The sequence below is a fragment of the Eleutherodactylus coqui genome, chromosome 5 (assembly GCF_035609145.1).
Source record: "Eleutherodactylus coqui strain aEleCoq1 chromosome 5, aEleCoq1.hap1, whole genome shotgun sequence".
In the NCBI taxonomy this organism is placed as follows: domain Eukaryota; kingdom Metazoa; phylum Chordata; class Amphibia; order Anura; family Eleutherodactylidae; genus Eleutherodactylus; species Eleutherodactylus coqui.
The window spans coordinates 99675690-99702430 of record NC_089841.1 but is presented as its reverse complement, the minus strand read 5'-3'; the positions used below and the strand labels follow the sequence as shown (position 1 = coordinate 99702430).

Sequence of the window (26741 nt, the reverse complement as noted above, 5' to 3'; positions counted from 1 at the left end):
AGTGATGCGGCGGTTCGGATTCGGGCCGACCTTTATTAAATGGATCGAGATCCTATACGACTCCCCGGTGGCCAACATTAAAACTAATATACATGTTTCTGCCCAGTTCTCCTTGAGCAGAGGCACAAGACAGGGCTGCCCTCTGTCCCCCGCCTTGTTTGCCCTCGCCATAGAGCCTCTAGCGATCCAAATCCGAACGTCACCAACAGTGAAGGGATTTAAACTGAACAATTACGAAGAGCGCATAGCGCTCTATGCAGATGACACCCTTCTCTTCCTTCAAGACCCGGAGGCGTCTCTAAACGCAGCCCTGGCTATATTTGGCGCATTCGGCACACACTCTGGCATTAAGGTTAACTGGGACAAGACCCATTTACTGGCGATGGACCCTGCGGCCGCCTAGCTCCCTCTGCCCGCCCCGCTGAGTTGGACAACCCAGACCACCTACTTGGGCATAAAGGTCTCAGGGGAACTATTCGCTTTTTACAACTCCAACCTGGTCCCTCTCCTGGACTGGGCTGAGGAGGTGGCGACACGCTGGGCTTCCCTCCCGCTCACGCTGGTGGGCAGAATAAACCTGCTAAAAATGAAACTGCTACCAAAATTCCTGTATATACTGCACAACTCCCCTATTTTAGTCCCCAAAAAATTCTTTATCAAGCTCCGTGGGATCGTGCTGCGCATACTGTGGAGGGGCACTACACCCAGGATTAGGTTGGAGACTCTGTGCCTCCCGTCGAACGGAGGGGGACTAGCCCTACCACATTTCTATTATTACTACCTGGCCAGCCAGCTAGTATACGCGGGATGGTGGCTATGCTCGTCAAATTACAACCCGGCAGTGGGCCTGGAACGTAGAATGGTGGACCCTGCTCAGAATCTACGGGGGCTGCTACTGAGCGGCCCCTCATCCTCGATTGGCCTTCTACCCACTCCCATGCTGGTGACACTGGAGGTCTGGCAACGGGTCACGAGCCTGTCCACTACAGAGGAGACTGCGCGATCCCCACACACACCCCTCTGGAATAACCCTAAACTGCCACACTTCCAGCGCTTCCCGGAGTCCGCCTTTTGGAGACGCCGGGGCATCAATGTCCTCTCTGACATAGTCAGCGAGGGCAAGTTCTGCACCTTTATGCAGCTACGGATAGCCCATGGCCTGCCCGAAAACTCCTACTTTAGGTACTATCAGTTGCGGGATGTAGCCAGGGCTCAGTTTGGGGGTTTGTCTATCCCGCTATCCATTACATGGCTGGAGAGCCTGGCGCAGATGTGCAACCTTGTCAAACCGCTGTCCAGTTTTTATGCCCATACAGCGCAATACCTGGCCCCGCTAGGCGAGAGGGCCGTACAGAGATGGGAGGGGGTCATCCCCGACCTGACCTCAGGGGAGGATGAGGATATATTGGGGGGATCTGGTCCCTCCCCTGGTTAGCGCTAGAGACAAGCTCATCCAGGTTAAGTTTCTGCACCGCATATACTACACCCCCTCCAGGCTGTGCACAATGGGCCTGCTCCCTACTGCAACGTGCCCGCGATGTTTGGTGGCGGATGGGACGGTCATGCATGTGCTCTGGGAGTGCGCAGTCCTACAGGAATATTGGAGAGACGTACTGGTCTTCATGGAAACACATCTAAGGGCACCGAGGATCATGCATCCTGGAACATGCCTCTTTGGGCTTGTGGGGGACCTACCGGTGGCCGCAGCAACACGTGCACTGTACAAACTGCTACTCTTTTATGCAAAAAAGTGATCCTACTTAACTGGAAACATCCCGGGAAGCCGACTAGGAGCGCATGGGTCCGGGTCGTTAATGCCGAAATCCCAATGTACACACTGACATACATGGCCAGGGGGTGCCCTGAAAAATTCGACAAGATCTGGGGCGGCTGGGTGAGTTGCCCCGCGACAGCGTCAGGAGAGCCAAGCCAGGTGGTAGGGGGGGGGGGGGGGGGGAGTGAGGGAGAGAGAAGGAAAAAGAGAGACACCTGTTCAATCTGCTCTCTACATTAAAACCCTATGCTCAGAAAACTTTTTTTCTTTATAATACTCCTCTATTCTCACAGTTCTTCTTAAGAGAGCCGCGCCAAGGGGGTGGGGGAGTCTAAATTCAAGTTTTTGCTCTCCTGATTGTTCACAGATGATCTATTCTAAGGTTAAACTGCTGTTTAGTAATAACCGATAAGATTAAAGTTAGAGTTTAAGGGGGGGGGGGGGGGACACGAAAGAAATAAAAAATACTAGCCAGGCATAACATGCTAAGAAGAAATATGTGTATGTATGCAGGCAAAAGGTCACTTCTACCCTCTTTTTCATGCAATGTATTACCTGCTGAGCCTGACACCTGTGGTGCCAGTTATCCATGTCTGTATGCTTGTTAATTTCTGGCTAAATAAAATCCCTTTAAAAAAAAAAAAAAAAAAAGATTCGCTCATCGTTCCACTTTCAGTCCGCTTAAAATCCATCATTCGGCCGTTTGCTTTTCATTTGGTCAAAATGACATCATTAGGCAATTTTTTTTTTCGGCGCGTTTTCAATGCAAACCTTACACAACGACTGAAAAGCCCAACATGTTCCAACGATTTTTGTTAGGAAAACCCGTCCTTTAAAAGCAAAACCATTGCTGACTTTTATCGTTCTAACGAATTTGGAGCGCTAATCTATGTGTCTAAATAGGATTTAAGGGTCTGTAATTTTGGGACGGGAGGGTTTTTGTTTTGTTTTTTTTCCCCATTTCAGCAATTTTTCTTTTCCACACATGTGAAAACCGCATAGTACAGCATACAAATTGCACATTTTTATTGTGGGAACTTATCGCCAAGCTTGAAACTCGCACATTTATGACTGTAATATGGGTCTGATTTGCACTCTCGCCGACGTACATGCAGCCTTATCCTGCCTTCAGATACAAGAAACAGGGAATTAACCCCTTAACGACCAATGACGTACCTGGTACGTCATGGAGCGTCGGGGTATGTATGAAGAGAGGTTGCGTGGCAACCTCTCTTCATACAGTGCGGGCATCAGCTGTTTATAACAGCTGACATCCGCGGGCAATAGCCGCGAGCGGCCGCGCGGCCGATCGCGGCTATTAACCATTTAAACGCCGCTGTCAATTCTGACAGCGGCATTTAAATCCCCCGAACGATGTTCGGGGGTCCCGCACGGCCCCCCCGCGGTGAGATCGGGGGAGCCATGCACGTATCATGGCAGCCGGGGGCCTAATGAAAGGCCCCAGGGCTGCCTTAGCAGACTGCCTATCAAGTCATCCCCGTGGGGTGGCTTCATAGGCTGCCTGTCAAAAAGCAGTATGACGTAATGCTATAGCATTACGTCATACTGCAGGAGCGATCAAAGCATCGCATCTTAAAGTCCCCCAGGGGGACTTCAAAGTAAAGTAAAAAAAAGAATCAATAAAGTTTTTTTTTAATTGAAAAAAAAAAAAAGTTGTAAAAGTTTAAATCACCCCCCTTTTGCCATATCTATTATTAAAAAATCTAAATAATAAATTAAAAATATGTATTTGATATCGCCGCGTCCGTAAAAGTCCGATCTATCAAAGTAGCACATAATTTTTCCCGCACGGTGAACGTCGTCCGAAACAAAAAATGAAGAACGCCAGAAATGCACTTTTTTAGTTACCCTGTCTCCAAGAAAAAACGCAATAAAAAGCGATCAAAAAGTCATATGTATTCCAAAATGGTACTATCAGAAACTACAGGACATCCCGCAAAAAATGAGACCTTGCTCAACTACGTCGACGGAAAAATAAAAAAAGTTATTGCGCGCACAAAATGACGACAGAAAATAATTGAAAAAAATTTTATGTCTTTTAAAAAAAAAAAGAGGAGTATAGTAAAAAAAAACCTAAACAAGTTTGGCATCGTAGTAATCGTACCAACCCATAGAATAAAGTTATCATGTCGTTTTTGTTGCCATTTGTGCGCCGTAGAAGCAAGACGCACTAAAAGATGGCAAAATGTCGGTTTTTTTCCATTTTACTCCACTTAGAATTTTTTAAAAGTTTTTCAGTACATTATATAGTACTTTAAATAGCACCATTGAAAAATACAACTCATCCCGCAAAAAACAAGCCCTCATACAGTGACGTGGATGGATAAATAAAGGAGTTATGATTTTTTTAAAGGGGGGAGGAAAAAACGAAAATGGAAAAAGAAAAATGGCCGCGTCATTAAGGGGTTAAAGAACACCCCATGAGTATATTGCAGGACCTGAAGGGGCCGTGTACAACAGAGTATTAGTTGTGTCTGCTGCGTTCCTTTAAAAATGTCATTGCTGAGATCTATTACAGATAAAAACTGATTAATTGGGCTGATTTACTAATATATGTATTAAAATGCATCAGATTTGTCAGAGTTTCAGGTTTGATGATAAATCTATCAAATGTAAAGACTATAATGTCAAAGTTTATACCACCATTTAGTTGGATTAGTTTTACGCCAAACTTTGTCAAAACTTTTTTTGCAAGGAAAAAGTTGCACTTAGGCCTCAAACCACACTCCTTTCAGACTTTGTGAAAACTGTCTCTAAGGCTGGCTGCACACAACTAGATTTGAATTGCGGAATACGCAATTGTCACCCATGCAGACTATCTGCGGTATTCTGTAGACATTGAAAAAGTAGAACATTCACAGATTTGCAGAAAGCGATTTCTGATCATGCGGGAAGAACAAATATTTAAAAAAAATCTCTGTACTGCACATGACCGACAGCAAACATCCGCAGTCATCCACATACAGAAAAGAGAAGGTACGCAGGGTCGTGGGCTGGGGTCAGATTCTGCTGTAGCCTCCCGCATGCGGAATCTGGATTGCCTGTGTACAGCTGGCCTTATCCAGATTATAAGTGTGGTGCAGCAAATATAAGCGTTTTCTGGCTTGTGCCAGAATACTGGTGTATTTTCCACTACAGGCAACATCTGAATGAAGTTTGTATGTTCTCCCTGTGTTTGTGTGGGTTTCTTCTGGGTACTCGTGCTTCCTCCCACATTTCAAAAGAAAAGAAAGAAAAACCTACTAATAGGTGAACTTATACAGTGAGGCCCAATAGGGACATCAAGTGATGGACAGTGCTCTCCATTCCAGCTCCTAGAGATGGGTCATAGGTCTGGCACCCTGCTCTTTGATGTCTGTACTCCCCTAATAGGACATACGAACAAGGGTTGTCTTCTTGGGACATTACCTTTAACTGCTCTGTAAGTGTTTGTCATAACGTGACCACGGATCACATAGTATATAGGTCAGGAGCGTGCCTGTACATGGTGCAGAGAGTGCCTAAGGGTCTCTGTACTCCATTCAAGGGGTCCAGGGTACTGTTGTATCTTGTCTCTACCAGAAGAATGGGTGTAGACAAGCTGCACAGCCAATGCCCACCACTTGATTGGCTGGGACGGACAATGGGTCGAGGCTGTCTCCACTGGTACCCTGCCGGTGTCCCATGTGTGCTCTGAGTTCCACTGTCATACTTTCCCCAGCGACCTTCTTCCCTTGCAGCTTCGGCGCTGTGAGTTCCCTTCCCTAGGCACCAACAGCTCGTTCCTAGACCAACTGGCTATCTGGATCCTTGGATTTGCCCAGCCTTAACTTGAATATACTGCTGAGGAATGACCAGTATTTTAGAATGTATCCCAGCCCTGCAGACCCAGAGAACGATGTCACTGTAGTTACATTTCCAATGTATGTTTTTTCCACATTTTTTTTTCTGGTGGTCTTTCCTGTACACTTGGATTATTTTATTACGTCCATAAAAGTGAGATACTATGAATAGAATTTCATTTTCAGTCTTTCACCGACTTTATTGGTTGTGATGACAAACCTTTCCAATGTAAGCGTGTACATCTGTTCTGCAGTGTCTCATGGGAGTAAGGGAAAAGTGCTTTTTTTCCCTCTTCTTTAATATTCTTGCAAAGGTGTTTCTGCTTTTCTTCTTTGTAGTTTTGGCCCAGATTTGCGTAACATTTTCAGGAATAAATTTTATCAAGGAATTGATTTCCTTAAAGCTACAAATTTGGGTACAAACCATTTTTCAGCAAGAAAGTGACTTTTTCATTTGCCTCTCGCACCAGTTTTTTATTTATTTTATTTTTTTAAGCTTAACTGAGTTTTTAGATAGCTTTTTAGCATAAGCTGCTATGTGTGTACACAGGGAATAATTATACGATTTCTGGCCATAATGACTTGTATCCTGTAGGTTTTCCTATGTGCAGGGTGAATATCTGATGCTCCATCCTCTCAGAACTGGTGTGAGGAGCTGCTGCTGTGTGTTCTGTGTTATATAGACTGTACACAGAGAACTGTAGAGATCCTGCTTTCTATCTATATTACACACCCCACATCAGGCAGGAGTATGTAAAAAGATTTAGCAGTGTATAAACAGATCTCACCATTAACTCTACTTGTAGCTCTCCTTGTGTGAGTGTTTTTCCCTCCCCTTCCTCTCTGCACACATTTCAATTAGCATAATGACAACACCTGCTCTACTATCTACATCCCCTTGTCAGGCAAGAGCTAGCAGACAGTGAACAGCAAAGCAGGAGAAGGGAGATAAGAGATTTTTCAGCACAAAAACATCATCTAGGTAAACAAAGTACTTAGCAGTTTTCCTAATATCACATAAGCACAAGTTGTTTGAAAAGTTAGTGATAAATTGACATGTGGGTGTGGCTCAGCAGGAGGGGACGTAGCCTCTTGGCTCAGCCTGTGGAAAGAAAACGTAACGTCATACTCTCCTCAATTAATGCGGCTTCGTTCCAACAGTGACCAATCCCTGCTACACTTGTTCTTCTAGCTCCAGCAATGACATCCTGTCACAGGGTCGTGTGACTGCTGCAGCCAATTAACAATTGATTCTAAGTTACATACAGCTGGTAACTGGCTGCAGCAGTCATGTGACCCTGGGAGAGGATGTTCTTGCTGGAACTGGAAGAGTACAGTGGGGGATTGGACACCCTCAAAAAGGAAGCTATGGGGAATCAGGTGAGATGAGCATGACTTTTGTGTGCAGCGCGAAGTATAATCCTATTTCCCTTTTTTTTTTTTCTCCAGAGGCTACTATAATTTATACCAGAAACTGGCATAAATCATATCAGAAATCTACTCCAGCTCATAGCTGGTGAGGATTTGTTGGGTGCACGGACAGCCTGAGATGTGCCTAATGTATTAAAGGGGTTTACTGGGGCTAGGATATTGATGACATATCCTCAGGATGGGTCATGAATATCAGACCATTGGGGGTTCGCCTCTTGGGACCCCAGCTGACTGAAGAGGCCACAGTGCTCTGGTGAGTGCCGTATCCTCTTCTGAGACCTGTGATGACACATTTATTGGTCACAAGGCCTAAGAGCAGCTCAGTCCTATTCAAGGGAAAGGACTGAGCTGCAATACCAGGCACAGCTGCTATGAAATGTACGGCAGTGTAGCTGGTATGTAGTAAAGTGACAGTGGCGCTCTCCAGTCCACGATGGTCACTTCATACAGGCAATTGGGAGGGATCCCAAGTAACCGACCCCCAGCGATCTGATCTTCATGACCTATTCTGAAGATAGGTCATTGGTATCTTAGTACCAGAAAAAAACCCTTTAAGAGGTGTGCGCCTCTCCTTAACACATTATGTGTATCTTACTCGGTCGGGGATCATATTAAGACCGGCACCAAAAACATCCGTCCCTAATAACTTCCCAGCTTTACTTTTGTTAGTGAACTCGAAGACAGATTATCATTGCTTCAGGGCTGTCCAGAGTCTGGTTGGACTTCCATAAGCAGTGATGTACCCTAAGGCTACAATATGAAATGGCCATATTTTAAAATAAAATCCTATTAAAATCTTTATCATGTAGTGGTTTTCTATGTAAATGTATCATTTTCTTTTAATGTTAGGGTCATCTAAAACAATGAGAAGGGCATCTTGTCTTCACCCACCTCTGACTGTTTGCCAGTGACCTTCTCAGGATAAGAGCTAAGAGACTTCCTGGACGTAGACATTCAAATCTCAAGTGATTTTAGATTTTTTTTTTTTTGATCAGTGAAACAGTTAGAAGTATAGTGACCGTCCTGGAGGAGACTCTTAGAGCTTTCTTGAGAAAGATAATGTGAGCACTCGGACGAATGTGGGAAACAGAAGGAGGCAGCAGAAAAGGATGCGATTGATCCTCAAACCTGCAGAAAGAATGATGATCATTACATATTTGAAGCATATCTGTATTTTCGGACTGTAAGACAAAACCTGACTAGAAGTACCCCAATAGTGAATACGGAAAAAAATATTGCCTACTACTTTTAAATGTTCCTAATTGTCTAATGAATTGCAGTGGCTACCGTTATTAACTTTGGTCTAGTGAAGAATAGGGGCCTAATGGTTAACATCCAGCTCCTGTTGAGGTACTTTTACACGTAATGATAATTGTTTGAACAAGTAAATGACAGCGTGTTACACCGAACAATGAGCATTCTAATCCAAATGATCCAGCGTTTTGTTTTTGTCCCCCCCCCCCCCCCCCAATCCCTTTCTCCTCCCCCTAAGGCCTAATTCCCACGGGCAGATTTCCGCGACATTGCCCCGCAGCTGTTAGGTTCTATTGAACCTAATAGCGCAATGCTCACGGTGCAGAATTCCACCGTGGAATTCTGCCCGTGAATTCACCTGTAATCACCCGCGGCATGTTCTATTTGCCGCAGGCGTACGCGGACGGCTTCCATTGCAGTCAATGGAAGCCATCCATCACGCTATCTTCTGCTGTCATGTGATGCTGTGGGTGTGTCATGTGCTGTACTGCACATGTGCGCTGGCACGGGATGCGGGGCAGTGGATCCAGAGGGGAGTATGGGGTCTCTGAGGGGGGGGCCGGTGTCGCCATGACTGACCCCGCTGCGGTATTCTGCTTGCGGAGCCCGTCACGGCCGTGGGCACTAGGTCTAAGGATTGTCGTTTTGTGTAAAAATCGCCTTAAAACCTAGAATGTCCAGTAGAGCAAAATGTGATTGTTCCCAGCAAGAGGAACCAAGTAACCTTGTAGATAATGGCTGACAAAATTACATGATGTTAATGCGAGCTTTCAAACCAACACCGGGTTCTTCCTCAGGCTTAAATAGATTAGATCTGAAGGGGCTTGTGTGTGTAATAATTTGTTAGGGGGTCACCAGGCCTGTGTGTTATCTCTGCTCCAGATTTCTCATATTCTCCACTGATGCAAGAAGCCCCCTCCGAGGTTCATTCCGGTCTTGACAGCATCAAAGGTTGCTATAAATTTGTACTCCCATATTCTTCTGTGACATTGGGATTTGTAATTGCCTTTTAATGTGGTAACTTTCATATGTTCTATGTTGTGTCCGTGACTAGAGCAGTGCTCCGCCACAGGTAATTCTGTCTGTGTGGCATTGAGACCTCATCCTCACTTTCAGTTTTTGCACTGTTTCTCCAAAAGCACCCCTCAGCAGGACATTTACTGCAGTGGATCAGGTACACCACAGTGAACATGTGAATGTCCCCAGGATCTTATAGTCCTGCTGTGTGTTGGGGATTTGTATCCTGTCCGCAGTCAGTATATGTGAGCAGGTCTTACAGCTCCTTACATTGCAGGGATAAGTTCCTTTTTGTGTGTCAGAGGGCAATACACTCCTGATTATAAAGTTCCTCAAGTTTGGCGGTTGCCTGTAACACAGAAGGGGAGGGTCCGGGAATATGGTTTTCAGACGATCCTCCTTGTGTAGGGTATGGTGGAGTTTCTTTGCTGTTTTCCTTACTACCTCTAGCTGTGAATTGTAGGCCATTACTAGAGGCACATGATTGTTTCCTTTCTTCTCTGTGTATTGGAGTAGTTGATTTCTGGGTATTCTGGTGGTGATTTGATCATCAATTGAGGTGCGATGGCAGCCTTTTTAAACAGACCAATGTATCAGTCTGGAACCCACAACGTTTGGCCAGGCTCACGCGAGTGTTTTGCCAATTGCCATGTACTATCATGGTGTGCATAATATGCACCAAGATAAATGAAAAAAACGCTGTGATTTTTCTTACGTGTGTACTTCATGCAATTTGTGTGAGCAGCAACATGGCTGTCTACGGGAGATTCGTATGGTGTATTCCATGCACAAAACCGGGATACACTACACTAACCTGCTCGTGTCTGGCCTTTAGCGGATACAATTGTAACCACTTATCAGCTGATGACTGGGGAAGGTAATGGCAAACCACCCTGCGAAAACAGTCTGCCAAGATAACATCCTGATGTGACGTCACCCGATGAGTCGGCCAGCAGGGGACTTTACCTTACCATCAGCTGAGAGCAGGACTACTGTTGTCCAGCCGGGGTATGTAATAGTGTTCTCATTCACTGCCTGAAAACTAATGTCTGAGAAGCGCTGAGGAATTGATAGAACTAGATTAGAAAATGTTATTAACCTTAGGCCGCTCACAGATGCATTCAGAAAATGGAACTCCTAATCGGGGCGTTTTTTGCCACGATTTTGAGCAGCGCTTTTGATTGCATGTCAGTGTTCAACAGTGCTTTTTAACGCACCCATCATTGTGAGCAAAAATAGGGAAGGCAGCGCTTTAAAATCGTGGTGTTAGAAATGTCACATTCGAGCGCAGGTCTGAGAAGCCCCATTAAAATCAATCTGTGCTAAACGTGGTAAAAAGCGGTGTGCGAGAGAGTGGTCTAAGAGAGGAAGGCCTTTTAAAATGTTGTAGGGGCCAAACTGGACAGTTTCAGAAGAAACCATTTATCTCTTTGGAAGAGGAAGGCACATATTTGTCCTGTTCTCTGGACAACAGGGATTTGAGGCCCTTCGTTCTCGAACATTGGCAGTGGTCATAAACATCAGACCCCACCTAACTGGCTTACAAAATAGAAAAGGGGACGTCATGGAGAAAATCCTTTCAATCTGCATGATTAGTGTTAAAGGGGTTCTCCCTAATTATAATTATTTTTTTTTAGACTTATTAAAAAATATTTTGATTCCCAGATATTCCAGGACTTTTAGAATAGCGCCACCTGCTGCCTTTGTTCTGTGTCCACCTCAGTAGTTGTCACACATGCTCAGTATTGCTTCTCTGCAGTAACGATGTCTCACACTCATCCCTAAGAGCACCTTCACACTGGCAATCGCAATATCACGGCAAGATCGTGACTTTTTTTCCTGTGATTTTTTTCAGCATCAGCGCTGCTTTTTCTTGTAAAACATCATTGCCGCTGCAGTTTTCTCGCGGGTCTTTTTCACTCGCTTTTGCTGCAGTTTTTTTGTACAAGTCAATAAGACTTTCTGATGTTAAAAACGCATCATATTACATGAAAATCATAAGTTCATGCTTTGTGATGCGATAAAAAGGAGGCTCCATAGGAAAACATGGGAGATAAAAAAACGCAGAAAGATGGGACATGCCGCTATATTTTTTTCCTCGCAGCATCGCATGAGTGAAAACATTGCAAATGTGAGGGAAAACAATGAAAAGCATGGAATTCATAATTCTGCGTTCTCACTCACTCTTGCATCGCGTGGAAATCCACATACCCAGTGGGGCGGAGAGAAGGAAGACAGAGCAGATGGAACAATTACTGAGGTGGCGCTATTCTAACACTAGTCCTGTAATATCTGGGGACAAACACTTCTTTTAATAAGTGTAAATACAAAAGGTTTTCATAATTATGGCCTGGATTTAACTAAGCAATATTTTAATTGATTTTCAGTTCACTTTTAGTATATTATCAGTATCATTTTTTTAATTATAATTGCAGCTTTCCTGTGACTCTCCCAGGTTATTCTAATTTTCTTGGACATCCAGAAGTGTCCTTTCTCTTCCTGTCTGTAGTTGGATTGACTATGCAGAGGTGTATTGATGCACATCCTTTGCTCTTGTGGAGACCTACATTAGGACATGAAGATGGAAGACGCAGGTCTTGTCCTTGTAAATCAGATAAGACACAAGGTTAGACCCAGGACAGATGGTCCTGATAGCCGGGCTCTGGTATCCATTGCCTTGACAGCTTTCCAATTGGTGCCTGAGGCAACGCTAATGTTTTGTCTTTAGAGTATATCAAATGGTTAAACTCAATTTCAGGCTTCCAGTGCGGTATACGTGAGGTCAAGCAAAGTCAGAATGAAAGTGATCCGCATCCCCTTGAGTCTTTCACTTTAACTCTGAATTGCAGGGTATTCTTAGTGAAGCACAATTGCACACACGCTGCCGGTGGATCAACGCGCCTCATCTTGTATTTCTATATCTTTGACCTTGCAGAGGCTTCACAAGAGGATGCCCAGTATTTTATTTCTATCCTGCCATTTAAAATCGCATGTGGTGGCCATTTTCATAGTAATCCATTCAAGTTGAATTGCAGCCGCTATACAATATATCCTTTGGAGGGGTAGATGCCAAAATGAGTTCCAGCTGGTTGGATGAGAAAGCCCTCCTGGCCAATAATTCTAAATGAAATTTCTAATCAAGGGTAACATTATGCTTTCTTTCATATTATGAGCTGGTTGTATGGGGATTATATTGTCGGATATATACTAAATAAGATAGAAGGGACCTCTGCATATAATTGGAGACATATGCAGGTGCAATCAAGTCATACGGAGCAACAATAAGGACATGTGCAGGAGCCTTAAATACCTATTTCCAATCTCAGACATTTATGGTGTATCCCACAGATATGTCATAGATGTCTGATAAATGTGAGCCCCACTTCTGGCTTTGCGCCTATCTAGAGAGCAGCCCCTGACTCGCCTATTACTGCTGTCTGAGGTGGCCAGGATGTACAGAAATGGCTGAGCGGACTGTTCTTTACTGTTCAGAAACTCATATTGGAACGACTGCACAAGCTATACTATTTTCTCATCTTTGAACTGATACGCCTTGATACGCTGTTTATGTAACTCCTATCCACTTTTATAGAAGATATGGGGTCAACATAGAAGAACTTGCCCGATTTGTTTCTGTAAAATGCAGCCACCTCAACATGACCATTCATGCGGAACGCCCTAGGAAAATGCTCTAAGCGGGAATACAATCAAAAGAACAGCAGAGGGTGCTGTAATAAGTATTAAAATAAACACTCCACTGAAATACATTTTTCCATCCCTATACCCCTTACCTAACTGCCTGTTATACTCTAGACGTTGCCTATGTATATTGCACCCACTTCTACACAGTGCAATCTCCTGTCCAATGCTTAGCTGGCACCATCTCGATCCTTTCACTGTGTTCTGTGCCAACAGTCCCATGATGCATCAGCACAGTATTACATGAGCAGCAGCTGAGGACTGTACCATCTTTGCCTGCTGGGAGGCTTATATCGATTGTTTTGGTTGGCGTCGGTTTTGGGTTATTTTCTTTCCTAAGCCGCCTGCACACGAGCGGAAATTCCTCAGCAGGATATTCCGCGGAATTTCCGCTGCTGGAAGCCTGGAAGTTAACAAACGCAATCCTATGCAGACGGCCGCGTGAAATATTGCGCGGCAAACAAATCGCGGCATGCTCTATTTCTGTGCGAGGCTCGCAGAGCTCCACACAGAAATGTCACTCACCCGCCGCCGGCTCCGGTCTGCGCATGCGCCGGCAAGCCGGCACATCAAACAGCCAGAGCCGGCGGGCGCTGGTGAGTACGCGCTGGTCCCTGCAGGTGCCCGGGTCGGGTCCCGCAGCGAGAAACCTCGCCGCCGGATCCAACCAGCGCGTCTGCAGGCGGCCACATGTATAAATTGTTTTATTCTGTAATTTTGTTTTACTTAGTAAAAACATAATTGCATAAATATGGCCCCCATCATGTAAGACCTTTGGGGGACAGTCACGTGTTTGTCAAATTAAAAAAAAAAAAAACACTTTCCCACTGTAGCTGGGACATCCATAGGAGCCCAAGTTACAGGGAAAACAACCTCTGTAGTGACATTAGTCACTGGCAGAGCTGGTCAGGGTCTACTACGACCCTGCAGCTCTGCTGTAGCAGGGAATACTGGCAGTCACGTGGCCTCCCTTTTGAAATATACCAGGGATACCTCTGTAGAAATGTTTTTCTCAGGGGTGTACATCGGGGCAAACTTAGCATTAAAATGCTCTACTACCAGCCTGATTTTATAAAAGCTATTATAATTGTGGGCACTGCGTATGATCATTATAATGCAGCAATTTTATGACCACTTCAAAACGTGTCCTTGACATCGCGATGTGGAATATTTGGGTGTGGTATCGAATATCCATGCTTCAATAGGCCCTGATGGTCGGCTTAATTACTAGCCCCATACATCATACAATTCCCCCCGAAATTTTGTGATTTCTGATGTATCCACAGGGGTCCATTGGTGGGGTTTTGCAAAACTAGATGTGGGCTTTTCTCAGCTGAAATTCTGGGCATATAAATTAGTTTGGTAACAATGTGGGCAATAAAATCATTCCAAGACAACAACATTAAAGTCCTCCCTCTGAGCCCCGCTGTCAAATTGTATCCCTGGGTTCCTAAAACCTCCGGGGCGCTGCGTATGTAGACCTGTATCGTGGGGTTTACTGCTTTCAGTGTTTGTGTGTATATATTATCTTTTTGATGCCAACAACCTTTTCTTTTCAAGGTGTAAAGATTTGTGTAACTAGATATACAATCTGTAAGTGCTATAAAATGAAGTCCCTTCTTCCTAAAGCCAGATGGATGGAGAGGAAGTTTCCTGATGTGTAGTCAATTGTTTTGCCATTTTGTTTTTTTTCAGTCTGCAATTTTTAACTTCCAAAGCCTGCTGACGGTGATTCTCCTGCTTATATGTACGTGTGCGTACCTCCGAGCCATGGTTCCCAATCTGCTGGATAAAAACAAATCTGGGTACGTAGCCTCATCAGAACACCTCTGTATATTGTGCGCACTTCTCGTTACACATCACAAAGTACTGTGCTGTATCCTGGTTTTCAGGGACCTTTTCTACACAGTAGAGCTAACTTCCCATCATACATTCCTCTGCATATCTCCCACTTCTATAACCTACCTGTATTCTTATATTTTGGGTTGGAGCTTGCACCTAGAAAGCATTCGGTGATTAAGTCAATGATGGGTGAAATTTAACCCCTTAATGACTTTCTTTTTCAATTTTCGTTTTTTCCTCCCCCTTCAAAAAAATCGTAACTCCTTTATTTATCCATTGACGTCGCTGTATGAGGCCTTATTTTTTGCGGGACGAGTTGTATTTTTCAATGGTGCGATTTAAAATACCATATAATTCACTGAAAAACTTTAAAAAAAATTCTAAGTGGCGTAAGATGAAAAAACCACGACATTCCGCCATCTTTCAGTGCATCTTGTTTCTACGGTGCACAAACGGCAACAAAAGCGACAGGATAACTTTATTCTATGGGTCAGTACGATTACTACGATACCAAACTTGTATAGGTTTTTTTTTTTTTTACTGTACTACTCCTTCCTTCTTTTTTTTTCTTTTTTTTTTCAAAGAGATTTTAATTTTTTTCAATTATTTTCTGCGGTCATCTTGTGTGCGCAATAACTTTTTTATTTTTCTGTCGACTTAGTTGAGCAAGGGTTCATTTTTTGCGGGGTGTCCTGTAGTTTCCGATAGTTTTAATTTGGAGTACATACGACTCTTTGGTCGCTTTTTATTGGGTTTTTTCTGGGAGACAGGGTAACTAAAAAAGTGCATTTCTGGCGTTCTTTTTTTTTTTTTTTTTCGGACAACGTTCACCGCGCGGGAAAAATAATGCGCTACTTTGATAGATCAGACTTTTATGGACGCGGCGATACTAAATACATATTTTTATTTTATAATTTAGATTTTTTTAATTATAGATACGGCAAAAGGGGGGTGATTTAAACTTTTATAACTTTAATTGTAAAAAAAAAAAATTTTTTTTGTTTAGCTTTACTTTGAAGTCCCCCTGGGGGACTTTAACATGCGATGCTTTGATCGCTCCTGCAGTATGACTTAATGCTATAGCATTACGTCATACTGCAATTTAACAGCCAGTCTATAAAGCCACCCCACAGGGATGGCTTGATAGGCAGCCCTGGGGCCTTTCATTAGGCCCCCAGCTGCCGTGACACCTGCACGGCTCCCCCGATCTCACCGCGGGGGCTGTGCGGGACCCCCGAACATCATTCGGGGGATTTAAATGCCGCTGTCAGAGTTGACAGCGGCATTTAAATGGTTAATAGCCGAGATCAGCCAGCATTTTTCTAATGTTAAAAATGCATCATAAGTTTGTCCTTTGCGATTTTTGTGCGATGCGTTTTTAACATTAGAAACTCCCATTAACCTTTGCATTAAAAAAACGCAGGTGTGTGGGAGCCCTAAGGGTAGTTCATCAGTGTCAAAGTCCTGAGACATCCCTTTAATGACATCCGTTGCATAACCCCACGTTTCAAGCTACTATGTGATATGACTGCCTAAATATAGACTATTCAATGCATTAAGCTCATATAATATAAAGGAAAAATACAAATGTACATTGTGATTAGTAAGTACAAAACTTTTAATTAGCTACTTTCATTATATTGCAGAGTACTTGGCATTTTTTGGAAGTGTGCAAGAATTGGTAAGTCATCTTTTCACTATAACAATCTAGACAAGCCTGTTCGTTCTTTCACCTCAATTATTCCACTAGAAGTTGACCATTCTGTCACAATTTAAAGCGGAAACACCATTTCTAAAAACTTTTGACATGTCACAGGGACATACAGATAGTTTTGATCAACAAGAGGCCAGGTGTAGAGACCATCACTGATCGCAGGATCAAAGCAGCAAAAGCACTGTTAGTGCTCACTAGCTGAAGATGGCAGAAGTTCCAGGAATGTTTTCTATTGTGGAAGGATTGTCAGCCACAATGGGAAGCAGCTAGGCCAGGATTTGGGTTGGCCTTAGCTCGGGTTCGGCAATGCTTCAAGAAGTCCCACTATCCACCGTTTTGGAACATATCTATGGGAAGCATAAAATTCAGAAGATTAAAGTGTTCCCTCCAGTTTTTACTGAGGAAGCCTCAAAGCATATCATCATTTTTTTTAATTACTGGAATTATAAATGTCAGGTTAATTTATCCTCTGTGAGCCTTTTATACATGGATGTTTCATGATGCACCATTTGTTTCTGTCTTTACTCAGTTACACTTTAAGGTGGCTAAGCCCATGTACTAGAAAAAGGGGCTGCAATTATTTTTCCTCAAACATGGCTTCATGCTAGATTAAAGGAATTTTACTTCATTACAACTAAGCAATTTTGTCCTTTAGATGCTGATTTAATGGCGATGTAGATTAAAGGCCTGTCCTTAGTATAGGCAATCAAAAGTAGATCAGTGAAGTTTTCTGCTCACGACCCCCACATATCAACTGTTCAGAGTCCGTGTTATCACACATCGAGCTAATTTCTGCAGGAAGCTGACAGCTCTGTTCCCACTGTAGTGGCCTTACTTGGTATTACATTGCAAAATTGCTGTTCGCTTTAATCAGAACTTTGCCAGTCATACTAAGCTTTGCCACTGCAGGGGGGACAGAGCTGTCTCCTTGCTGCAGAAATCAGCTCAGCGCCTAAGCGTACGGACCTGATGAACAGCTGATTAGCAGGGAGTTTAAGCAGCATCTCCCCACCCCCCTACCCCGATGACCTACAGTGTTTCCCCAAAAATAAGCACAACCCCAAAAATAAGCCCTAGCTAGGCTATATTTAAAAAAAAAAAAAAGCAATATATTACCCAGCAGGCGCAGTCTCTGTCTTCCCACTGGTCTCTGGAGCTCCAGCGTGCTTGCTTCAGTCCTCAGACACCGACAGAAGATTGCTTCCTGGTTATGGGATTCATAAATCCTGCCTCCAGGAAGCGATGTGTCTCATTGGCTCAGCAGCGCTTGAGAACCAATTAATGCTGCGCTCGATGAACCAATGCGATGGCTGTGATTAGTTCTTCGTGTGCTGCATTGATTGGCTGAGCAGAGCTCAAAGAACCAATCACAGCCATTGCTTCATGGAGGCGGGATTTATGAATCCCATAACAAGGAAGTGATCTATTGGCAGACAATGACTGAAGCAAGCACGCTGGAGAGCAATGGAAGGACCTGACCGAGCCTGCTATGTAACTAAAATAAGACCTAGTGCCTCTTTTGGGGCAAAAATTAATATAAGACATGGTCTTATTTTTGGGGAAACACTGTAGTATTGATCTATTTTGTGGCTAGGCAATCAGTAGATTACAACTGGACAGCCCCTTTTCAAAGTACACAAGTTATTTTATTATGCTCATGCTTTCTTCTACAAAGGACCTATTTTTATCAGTAGAAATGCTCAATTGATGTAGGAGGCCTTCTTTGTTTGAAATCACTGATTTTGTCCATAATCTCATTACATTTTGCATCAAGCCAGGAATCCCTGGGTCACACAATCCTTCATCTTAGAAGGAATCGGTTAGCAGTTTTGCCGATACTCCTCTTTGTCCAGAACTTTCCCATCTGCTACCCAGAGAAAATGATGCTTTGGCCTCCTGCATATTGCTCTAGTTGTGGGCTTTCTCACTAAAGTTCTCTCCGCTTTGTGCATTGAGCAGCTTCACAGCTCTGACTGAGATGTAGCGTCTGCAAAATGGACCATACCGTTATCAATTAGAGCTGTATAGCAGCCTAATGGAAAGGGGCTCCAGAGTACTTGTGATAACACGTAGGGCATTGAAACATCGTTTTGTCAGGGCAGCAAATACTAAAGTCCAGGACAAAGGTAAGTGTAATCCCCCTCGCCCTTCCTCTATCTAGCACCGCCAGCATTTTTTGCATTGGCAAAACTGTTGATAGACTCCCTTTAGGAATGTCCTGCTGCCAACACCAACGATCCGTAATAAATATGCATGATGCCAACACTTGTCTAAATTCATCACTGATTTAGTTCTTCACTAATAGTATAGCAATGTGCCATAATGCTCATCGCAATGACTGACAGGCTGCCTCCTGCACAAGTGACATGCTAGACTGCCATCTATTTTTAAGGGGACTTCAGATGCCACAAACATGTTGGTCTTGGATTGCATCCATCGTTTTTCCACATCTTAACTTTTATCACATACAATATGCAAAATATTTTCTGTCCTTTAATCGGTCGTGTGATTATTGTGACTTTTTACCAGTTGACAGAAAGTCATGACATTTTCAATTCATTTTGTAGGTGAAAGGAAAAGTCCGTACGTGGGGGTGTGTTGTGTGCTGATGGCCTTCAGTATACTCTTCATGCAGTAATCTGACGAGGATTCCAGCAAACTCCATTTGTGTTACTTGTGGAATAAATATCTTTATGCTAATTGTTAATATGTGCATAAGTAATTTCTCTGCTGCGCTAAGTACCTGACAGCTTCGGTCTTCAGTTATGAGTCTGAAACACTCCACGGATCCTGTGGATGCTTAATATTGGAACATGATGGACAGCGCCATGTTTTTCCTTCTCAAAATGTTGTCATTTTGTAGTGAAAGTGATATTTATCTTGAAGAAAATCTGCCTCTTTGTAAAGGTCTAGTTAATTATTTCAAATGTTGCAATCGAAAACCAATATTATTTCACCACCGTGGTTTGAATTGGTAAATAAATTTGACATGTTTTTCAGAAATTATTTTTTTGCAACTTTTCCTTTTTTTTTCATAATCTAATGTTCAAAACTCACTGAATCCTGGAAACACTTTCTGCTCGGGTTCCAAATTCAGCATAAATCACACCCTAACGTAATCCACACATCCAGATAAACAACTTGCTGCTACCACCAGTGAGTTCTGGGTCCGTAAGTACTCGACACACACCAGAGGTGTAACTTGAAGCTCCTGGGCCCCAATACAAAACCTGTAACAGGGCCCCTAACTATAATGCTTTATTCACAGTACTGGGCTCCCTATATGGAGAAGAGAGGCCTTAAGGGCCCCTAAGGCTCCTGGGCCCGGGTGCAACCGCATCCTCTGCATCCCCTATAGTTACGCCAGTGGCACACATACATACAATATGAATTTGGAGATCATACAAGAAACAAACTTGTTAAAGAGGTTTTTAAATACTTGAGTATTGATGACCTATCCTTGCAATCATCAATATCAGATCGATGCAGGTCCAACTCTCAGTCCCCCGCCAATCAGCTGTTTAAAGGAGTCATGGCACTTAGTCGAGAGCTTGCACCTCTTCTTTAAGCCTAGAGCATCATGGTAATCCATCCATCCATTCTGTAGCTCAGTCCTATTCAAGTGAATGCAATGTATGGTGCTGTGCCTGGTATACAATGAAGAGCCCCTTCAAATGACTGATCTCAGGAGTCAGATCTCCACCAATCTGATACTGATGACCTGTCCTAAGGATCAATATTTAGGTACCAGAAAATCCCTTTAGGCTGGGTTCCCACGGGACTCTTTCCAAGCAGAAATCTCGCTGTTTTGCTGCAGCAAACAAATTTGAGATTTCCATGGGATAAGTGCAGCTTCAAAACCACCAGCAGTTAGCCGTGGGTTTTGGAGCGACTTCGCCGCATGCTTTTTCCGTTGCGGACGGCTCTCCCATAGAGAGGAGCAAGGCCGCAGCGGTAAAAAAAAAAGAATTGACATGCTGCGTCCCAGGAATCCACGCTAGCTTTGTCGCGACGGATTGTCCGCCCCGTGTGGATGAGCTTTTTGACAAATCTCGTCCACATTGCTGGCTAGACCCGGGATTAGTAGCCGCAGGCGGATTTGCCGCAGCGAATTTCCGCAGGGAAATCCCGTGGCAAATCCACCCTATGTGAACCCAGCCTCTAATGTTTTAGCCTTTAATATAAAAAGTACTGTGCTCACAAAGAAAAGGACAAAATGGTTACTTAATAAAAAGGGGAAATTTCAGAAATAACACTTTCTTCTGTTTCTTCTGAAACAGGAAGAGCCCACTACTGCTCACCTCTTTGACTCAGATGTATGACTTGAAGACCTCAGATGCAAAGGAGCTCAAAGTAGGTTTTGTTGTTCTGTAACACAGCAGTGTTTCTGACTACAACATACGTGGGCCAAATGGGCATATTTGTCATAGGCCAAAACTGGCTTGGGTGGCAAGTGGATACAATTAGCATGGGTGTCCCCTGGCCCGGTCCTCCAGATGTTTAGCGCTGGCTGTCCTGCCTTCCCTGAATACAACTCTATCCGCATCCTTAAGATGCAAATACAATTGAACACAGTGATTGAGCTGGAGAAGGAAGGGGACACTCGCTACCCTTCCTGCATCAATGCTTTACATGTTTGACAGCGTGGAAGTTACCACACCGCCTGCATCACTCTGCTGGAGTCCTGCCAGAAGAGCCCAAACCTTCCCTACCAGGTAACGTCTGGGATTTCATGGGAGCCATTGTAGAGGAGTATATCATAATAGGGGGCCAGGGGTACATTGGGGCAACTTCTAATCCTAGGCGCACAGATAGGGGCATATTTTTATTCTGGGACATACTGAGGCGCAAGTTTTATTCTGGAAGCACGATGTGACACATTTATTTAGTGCCAAAGTGTTGTGCATAATTTTGTTGATCACACAGAGGCATATTGTAGTTTAGAACCACATTCTGAGACATATTTTTACTAAAGGGGTAGTGTATGTAGCACTGTTATTTTCAAGGTCACCGTATTGAGATATGCTGCAAAATTGAGGCGCAGAAGACACTTCAGCAGCAAATTCCACAGTGTTATGGCCAGGAGTAGTCATCATGATTTAGGCTGGTTGGAGAAGAAAACAGAATTAATCCCAAGTCCCTACATGTCCAGCACCACAGCTCCAGTTTTCCCTATGATAGTGCTGATATGCTGTAGTCAGCCTGTGTACGGGGCGTCACAGGCTGCTGTAGTCAGAGAAACTTTCAAAGACCGCATCCTGGTTGCATTAAAAAAAAATCAGTTTTTTTTTTTTCCTCCATCATGCAATATTTTGACTGTCAGTCTTCTGCTGAGTTTTTTTATTTTACTTTATTTTAGACTGCTGCAGCCAATCTCAAACATTGTTTAACCACAGAGGTCTGATTGGCTGAAGCAGTCTGATGTTTGGCTCACAGACTACCGCTGCAGCTTGTAAACAGACTCAATGCAGTGTACAAAGGTGCAGAATTAGACATGGGGAGCCAGGAGAGGGGAATATAGGATTGTTTATTTTTACAACCCATTGCATTACATATGTATATAAATCTGGTGACTGAAAAATTAAGGAGGCAAGTAAAATTTTAATTTAGGAACCAATGGCTCCTGTGTCTGATTTTAGTACTCTAGTCACTCTTTTTGTCTACAGCGTGATGATGGATGGTTGTAGTCTTGTTTGCTAAACAAGTCTCAGCATATCCTTACCATTGTTTATAGGTGTTTTCCGGAGATAATACTATTGAAGACCAAACCCTGGGATTGATCGGCTGGGGTTCGTCGCTCAGGACCTCGACCAATCAGCTGAGCTGCGTGCATTCTGTCAGAGCTGCAAATACACAGCGGTCGGAGCGGAAGTCTCAGTGCTGACCTCTGTGTAGTGGCCGGTGCTTGTAACTGCAGACATGGCTCTCATTGAAATCAATGCGAGCCATGCCTACAGTTAAAAGCAGCGGCCACTACAGAGGTCTGTGCGGAGACTTCTGCTGCTTCAGCTTCGACCTCGGTGTATTTGCAGTGCTGACAACATGCATCCACTCAGCTGATCGGTCGGACCCCAGGCGTTCAACTATTGATGACCTATCTTGTGGATAGAAGAAAATAACTTTGCTTGACAAAGACCTAATACAGGTTGAAACGTCGCAGCTAATTTACTGTTAGAGAAATAAAGATGGTTGGTTTTTACTTTGCTTGAACTGTTACTGAGTTCCTGAGTGCTGATTGATCTGATCTCTATCCAGTGGATAGGTCATAGGTAGAGATGAGCGAGCACCCAAATGCTCGGGTCTGCGTTATTCGAGTCGCGCTCTTCGTAAAATTCGAGAGCTCTACTCGAGTAACGAACCCCATTGACTACAATGGGAGACTCGAGCATTTTTGTATGTGGCACACCGGGTCCCGAGCTTTTTTTTTCTTCCCCTCTCCCCCTTCCCCAATTTGCCATTGACGCACGCTGCGGCGGGGAGAAGCCAAAAACTGGGGCGGGGTCAAACACGGCGTGATGCCATTCGAGTATGTTCGCTCAACTCTATAAAGTAACAAGTTTCCATGTCAGCTGGAATCCTGGCAATGGCCTCCATGTCTGTTATGTAACTCTGCCTATTGGGCCCCAATATGTTCCTCACAGTGGTGCCATTAAAAAAACACAACTTGTCCAAAAAAAAAAAGTCCTCATATGGCTACGTCAACAAGCTATAGCTCTTGCAATGCACTTATGAACATCACTTGGTCCTTAAAACAAAAAATAGTTAAACTCACAGCCACCAATTCTACTCTCTTCTACTGAGACCCAATCTGCTTTGAGCCTTTAAAGCATGCACTTCAGAATGAAGACCAGAATTGTGATTGCAACCGTAATCTGATTATTCTTTTCCCAAACTGGTTGAGAAATACTACTGACATTATTTGACTGTCATAAAATGTTTTGTTCTTTTGTTTATTTAGAGCAAGTAAACCCCTTTCTATCTCTTCTGTATTTCCATGGATGGCTATGTGTCATGCAGCGTTAAGAGGCCGTGGGAGTTCTCCACATACTTATATCCTGGCCTGTAACAGTCATAATTTGCAGTTTGAAAACAATTATTCTGTTATTCACTGTATGTGTGTTTGCATGAGCAGTTTGGTAATGTGGGAACGGATTTAATAAGAAGAGTGATTTGCGGTAAAGCACCCTGCCATTAAAATACAAATTCTGGAATGTAAACTCTGCAAATTCCCTCTCAATCCAAACGCAACATTATCTTGTTAGTTTCATTCGTCCTGTGGGACCTTGGCATGAGATATTGGTAAGGCTTCAAACCTGGATCACTGTGAAACCGGCTTCTCTGTCTGGGAACATGTACCCTGCGGGATGCAAGGGCGCAATCCTGAAGCATCCATGTAATGAAAGTGTTGGCTTACAGGAAAATGACAATCTATATTCTGTTAGAGTTAAAGAACATTTTGTAACGTCGACTTGTTGGCATATTTGCCACGCCATAAATAAATTGGGTGTGTTATTACATAAGCTATGCCTCCAGAAGGAGAACACATTGACAATTTGGACAGGCGCACACGAGCGTATGCGTAAAACGTTGCATGTATCATGCAGCGTTTTACCGCTGTGTGAACTGGTGCTTTGCTGTATATAGCAGCGATTTTGGACTGCACATGACCATATCTCAAGCATGCTGTCCTGCACAGTCTTCCTGGTTTCTTTTTTTTTTTAATTACTTTTTTAAATTAATTTGTTAGGCACCCATAGAGAACAATAGGGTTCTAATTATATATGCAAATGGAATGGATCAAAGTAAATCAATGTACTTTCATTAGATCTATTTACCGCGTATTATATGCCCATATATCACAATTAAATTACCCTCGTGAGCCTGCCCTGTTAGATTCTGTATGAATCCTATAGGAAAACAGCTGTTATATTGCATTATATTCTGACACAAGTCAGCCCCATCTGCACAGCCCGACCATACAGGAGGGAGATTGTTCAAGCTGGCGGAGTGGGGGGAGGGAGTTTAGCACATTAGCTGTGCTAAGCTCCCTCCCGCGCCCTTTGCCAGCAGGCGGCAAGGGGCAGAGAGTTGAACTCTTTTCCCCCAGGTGATGGTATTCCAGGCTGCTGCATATATATGCCACAGTCCGGCCATCTGAATGGGTGAGAAGATGGGAGATGCAGTCGCGACTGCCTCTCGTTAATGCAATTTTCGGCCGCGATGCGGACAGCCGAAAATCACAGAGACCATGAGAATAAAGCCTAACAGTGATCTGAGGGTCTGCTTATCAGTAAATAAATACATAGGTATAAAAAAGTATGTAAGGTATAAAAAAGTATGTAAAGTGAAAAGGAGTGAGCATAGGAGGAGCGGAGTATAAACTGAGCTTATTTGCTGATGACTACTTACATTGACCCAACTGTTAACATCCCTACGCAATTTGATGGCACTGCTCGATAAATGGGCGAAGCTCATGGGACTTAGGGTGGGTTCACACGAGCGTGTTTTTGTGCGTGCATACGCACAAAAACACGCTTGTATTTACAACAATGCATTCCCTATGGTGTGTGCACATGTCCGTACTTTGCGGGTGCCTGCCTGCAAAGATAGGATATGCGTGCACCATAGGGAATGCACGCATTGTTTTCAATGGAGCCGTGACTGCTGCCGGCGGCTCCATTGAAAACAATGGTCTGCCGGCCTCCTGCATTCTTTTTCAGGGAAGAGCTTTACATATAAGCCCTGGCCGGAAAAAGAAAAATTTTAGTGTAAAAAAGAAAAAATTCAGCCATTTTCTTCAATGGAGCCGCTGCTGCTGCCTGCGGCTTCATTAAAGACAGCGGTCTGCTGGCACCACTGAATTGTTTTTCAGGAAAGAGCTTTACATATAAGCTCTCCCTGAAAAAGAAAGATTTTAGTGTAAAGAAAAAAAAAAATTTGCAGGCATTTTCTTCAATGGAGCCCATGCTGCTGCCGGCGACTCCATTGAAGACAATGGTCTGCTGGCACCACTGAATTGTTTTTCAGGGAAGAGCTTTACATATAGGCTCTTCCCTGAAAAAGAAAAAATTCAGCCATTTTCTTCAATGGAGCCGCTGCTGCTGCCTGCGGCTTCATTGAAGACAGCGGTCTGCTGGCACCACTAAATTGTTTTTCAGGAAAGAGCTTTACATATAAGCTCTCCCTGAAAAAGAAAAATTTTAGTGTAAAAAAAAAAAAAAAAAATGTACTTGTCCGCCGCTGCTGTGTCCCCCGCGGGGCGAAGAACACATCTGCTGCATGCATCCCTACTAGTTAAAAGAATTCCCTGCTGCTACATCTGCCACATCTGTCACACGTCAGCTGCGGTAGAGAATTCTGCTGCCGGCAATTGATTTCAGGGAAGGGCTTTAAATATAAGCCCTTCCCTGAAAAATCAAGTTAAAGCGGTTTAAAAAAAAAAAAAAAGATACTCACCTTGCTTTAGCTGCCGGGGCTCAGCAGCATCTTCTCCTGCTGTCCCCTGCACTGTGGTGCTGATCTATCAGCAGGCGGGGATTTACAATCCCCGCCTGCTGAAAGAGCTGAATGTGATCAGCTGAGGTGCTTAGCCAATCACAGGCAGCTCTTCCCTGAAAAGCCATTGACGGGATGCCGGCAGCAGGATTCTCTACCGCAGCTGTCATGTGTGACAGCTGCGGTTGAGAATTGAAGAATTCCCTTTGCTGCATCTGCCACAGATGCAGATGTAGCAGCAGGGAATTCTTTTAACTAGTGGGGGTGAAGGAAACATCTGCCGCATGTACGCACCAAAGTACACACAAAAACACCCTCGTGTGAACGCACCCTTAGAGTGAATCCCGATAAATGTGATATAGCCTTTTTTAACTCTCTCCCTTCCTTGATAAAAATAATTGACTTGAACTTTGCCTTTCAATATCAATACCATTATATTTCATATTTAGGCATCAATTTGACCACTTCTCTGGCAACTCTCTACGAATAGAACTATCCACCCTTGATACAAAAACTCTCGTCCAAGCTAGTTAAATGGGTTGACCCATTACTATCATGGGTGGGAAGGATACATATTATTAAGATTACTCTATTTCCCCGCATACTATACCTCTTTTGGACGCTGCCTATCCCAATTGCCCGTATAGTTTTGGCAAACTTTCAACGACTCATT

General features: G+C 43.8%; 1 protein-coding gene across 1 annotated transcript in view; it reads left to right on the top strand.

Moving 5' to 3' along the window:
- The window catches only part of TMEM167A (transmembrane protein 167A), a 28503-nt gene extending 8924 nt beyond the window's left edge, over nucleotides 1-19579 (top strand). The window contains exons 2-4 of the mRNA XM_066602960.1: nucleotides 14713-14822; nucleotides 16506-16540; nucleotides 19141-19579. Coding sequence (XP_066459057.1) covers nucleotides 14713-14822; nucleotides 16506-16540; nucleotides 19141-19211 — 216 coding nt within the window. The 3' untranslated portion in view covers nucleotides 19212-19579. The remainder of the gene's footprint in view (nucleotides 1-14712; nucleotides 14823-16505; nucleotides 16541-19140) is intronic.
- Nucleotides 19580-26741: the final 7162 nt, after the last annotated feature.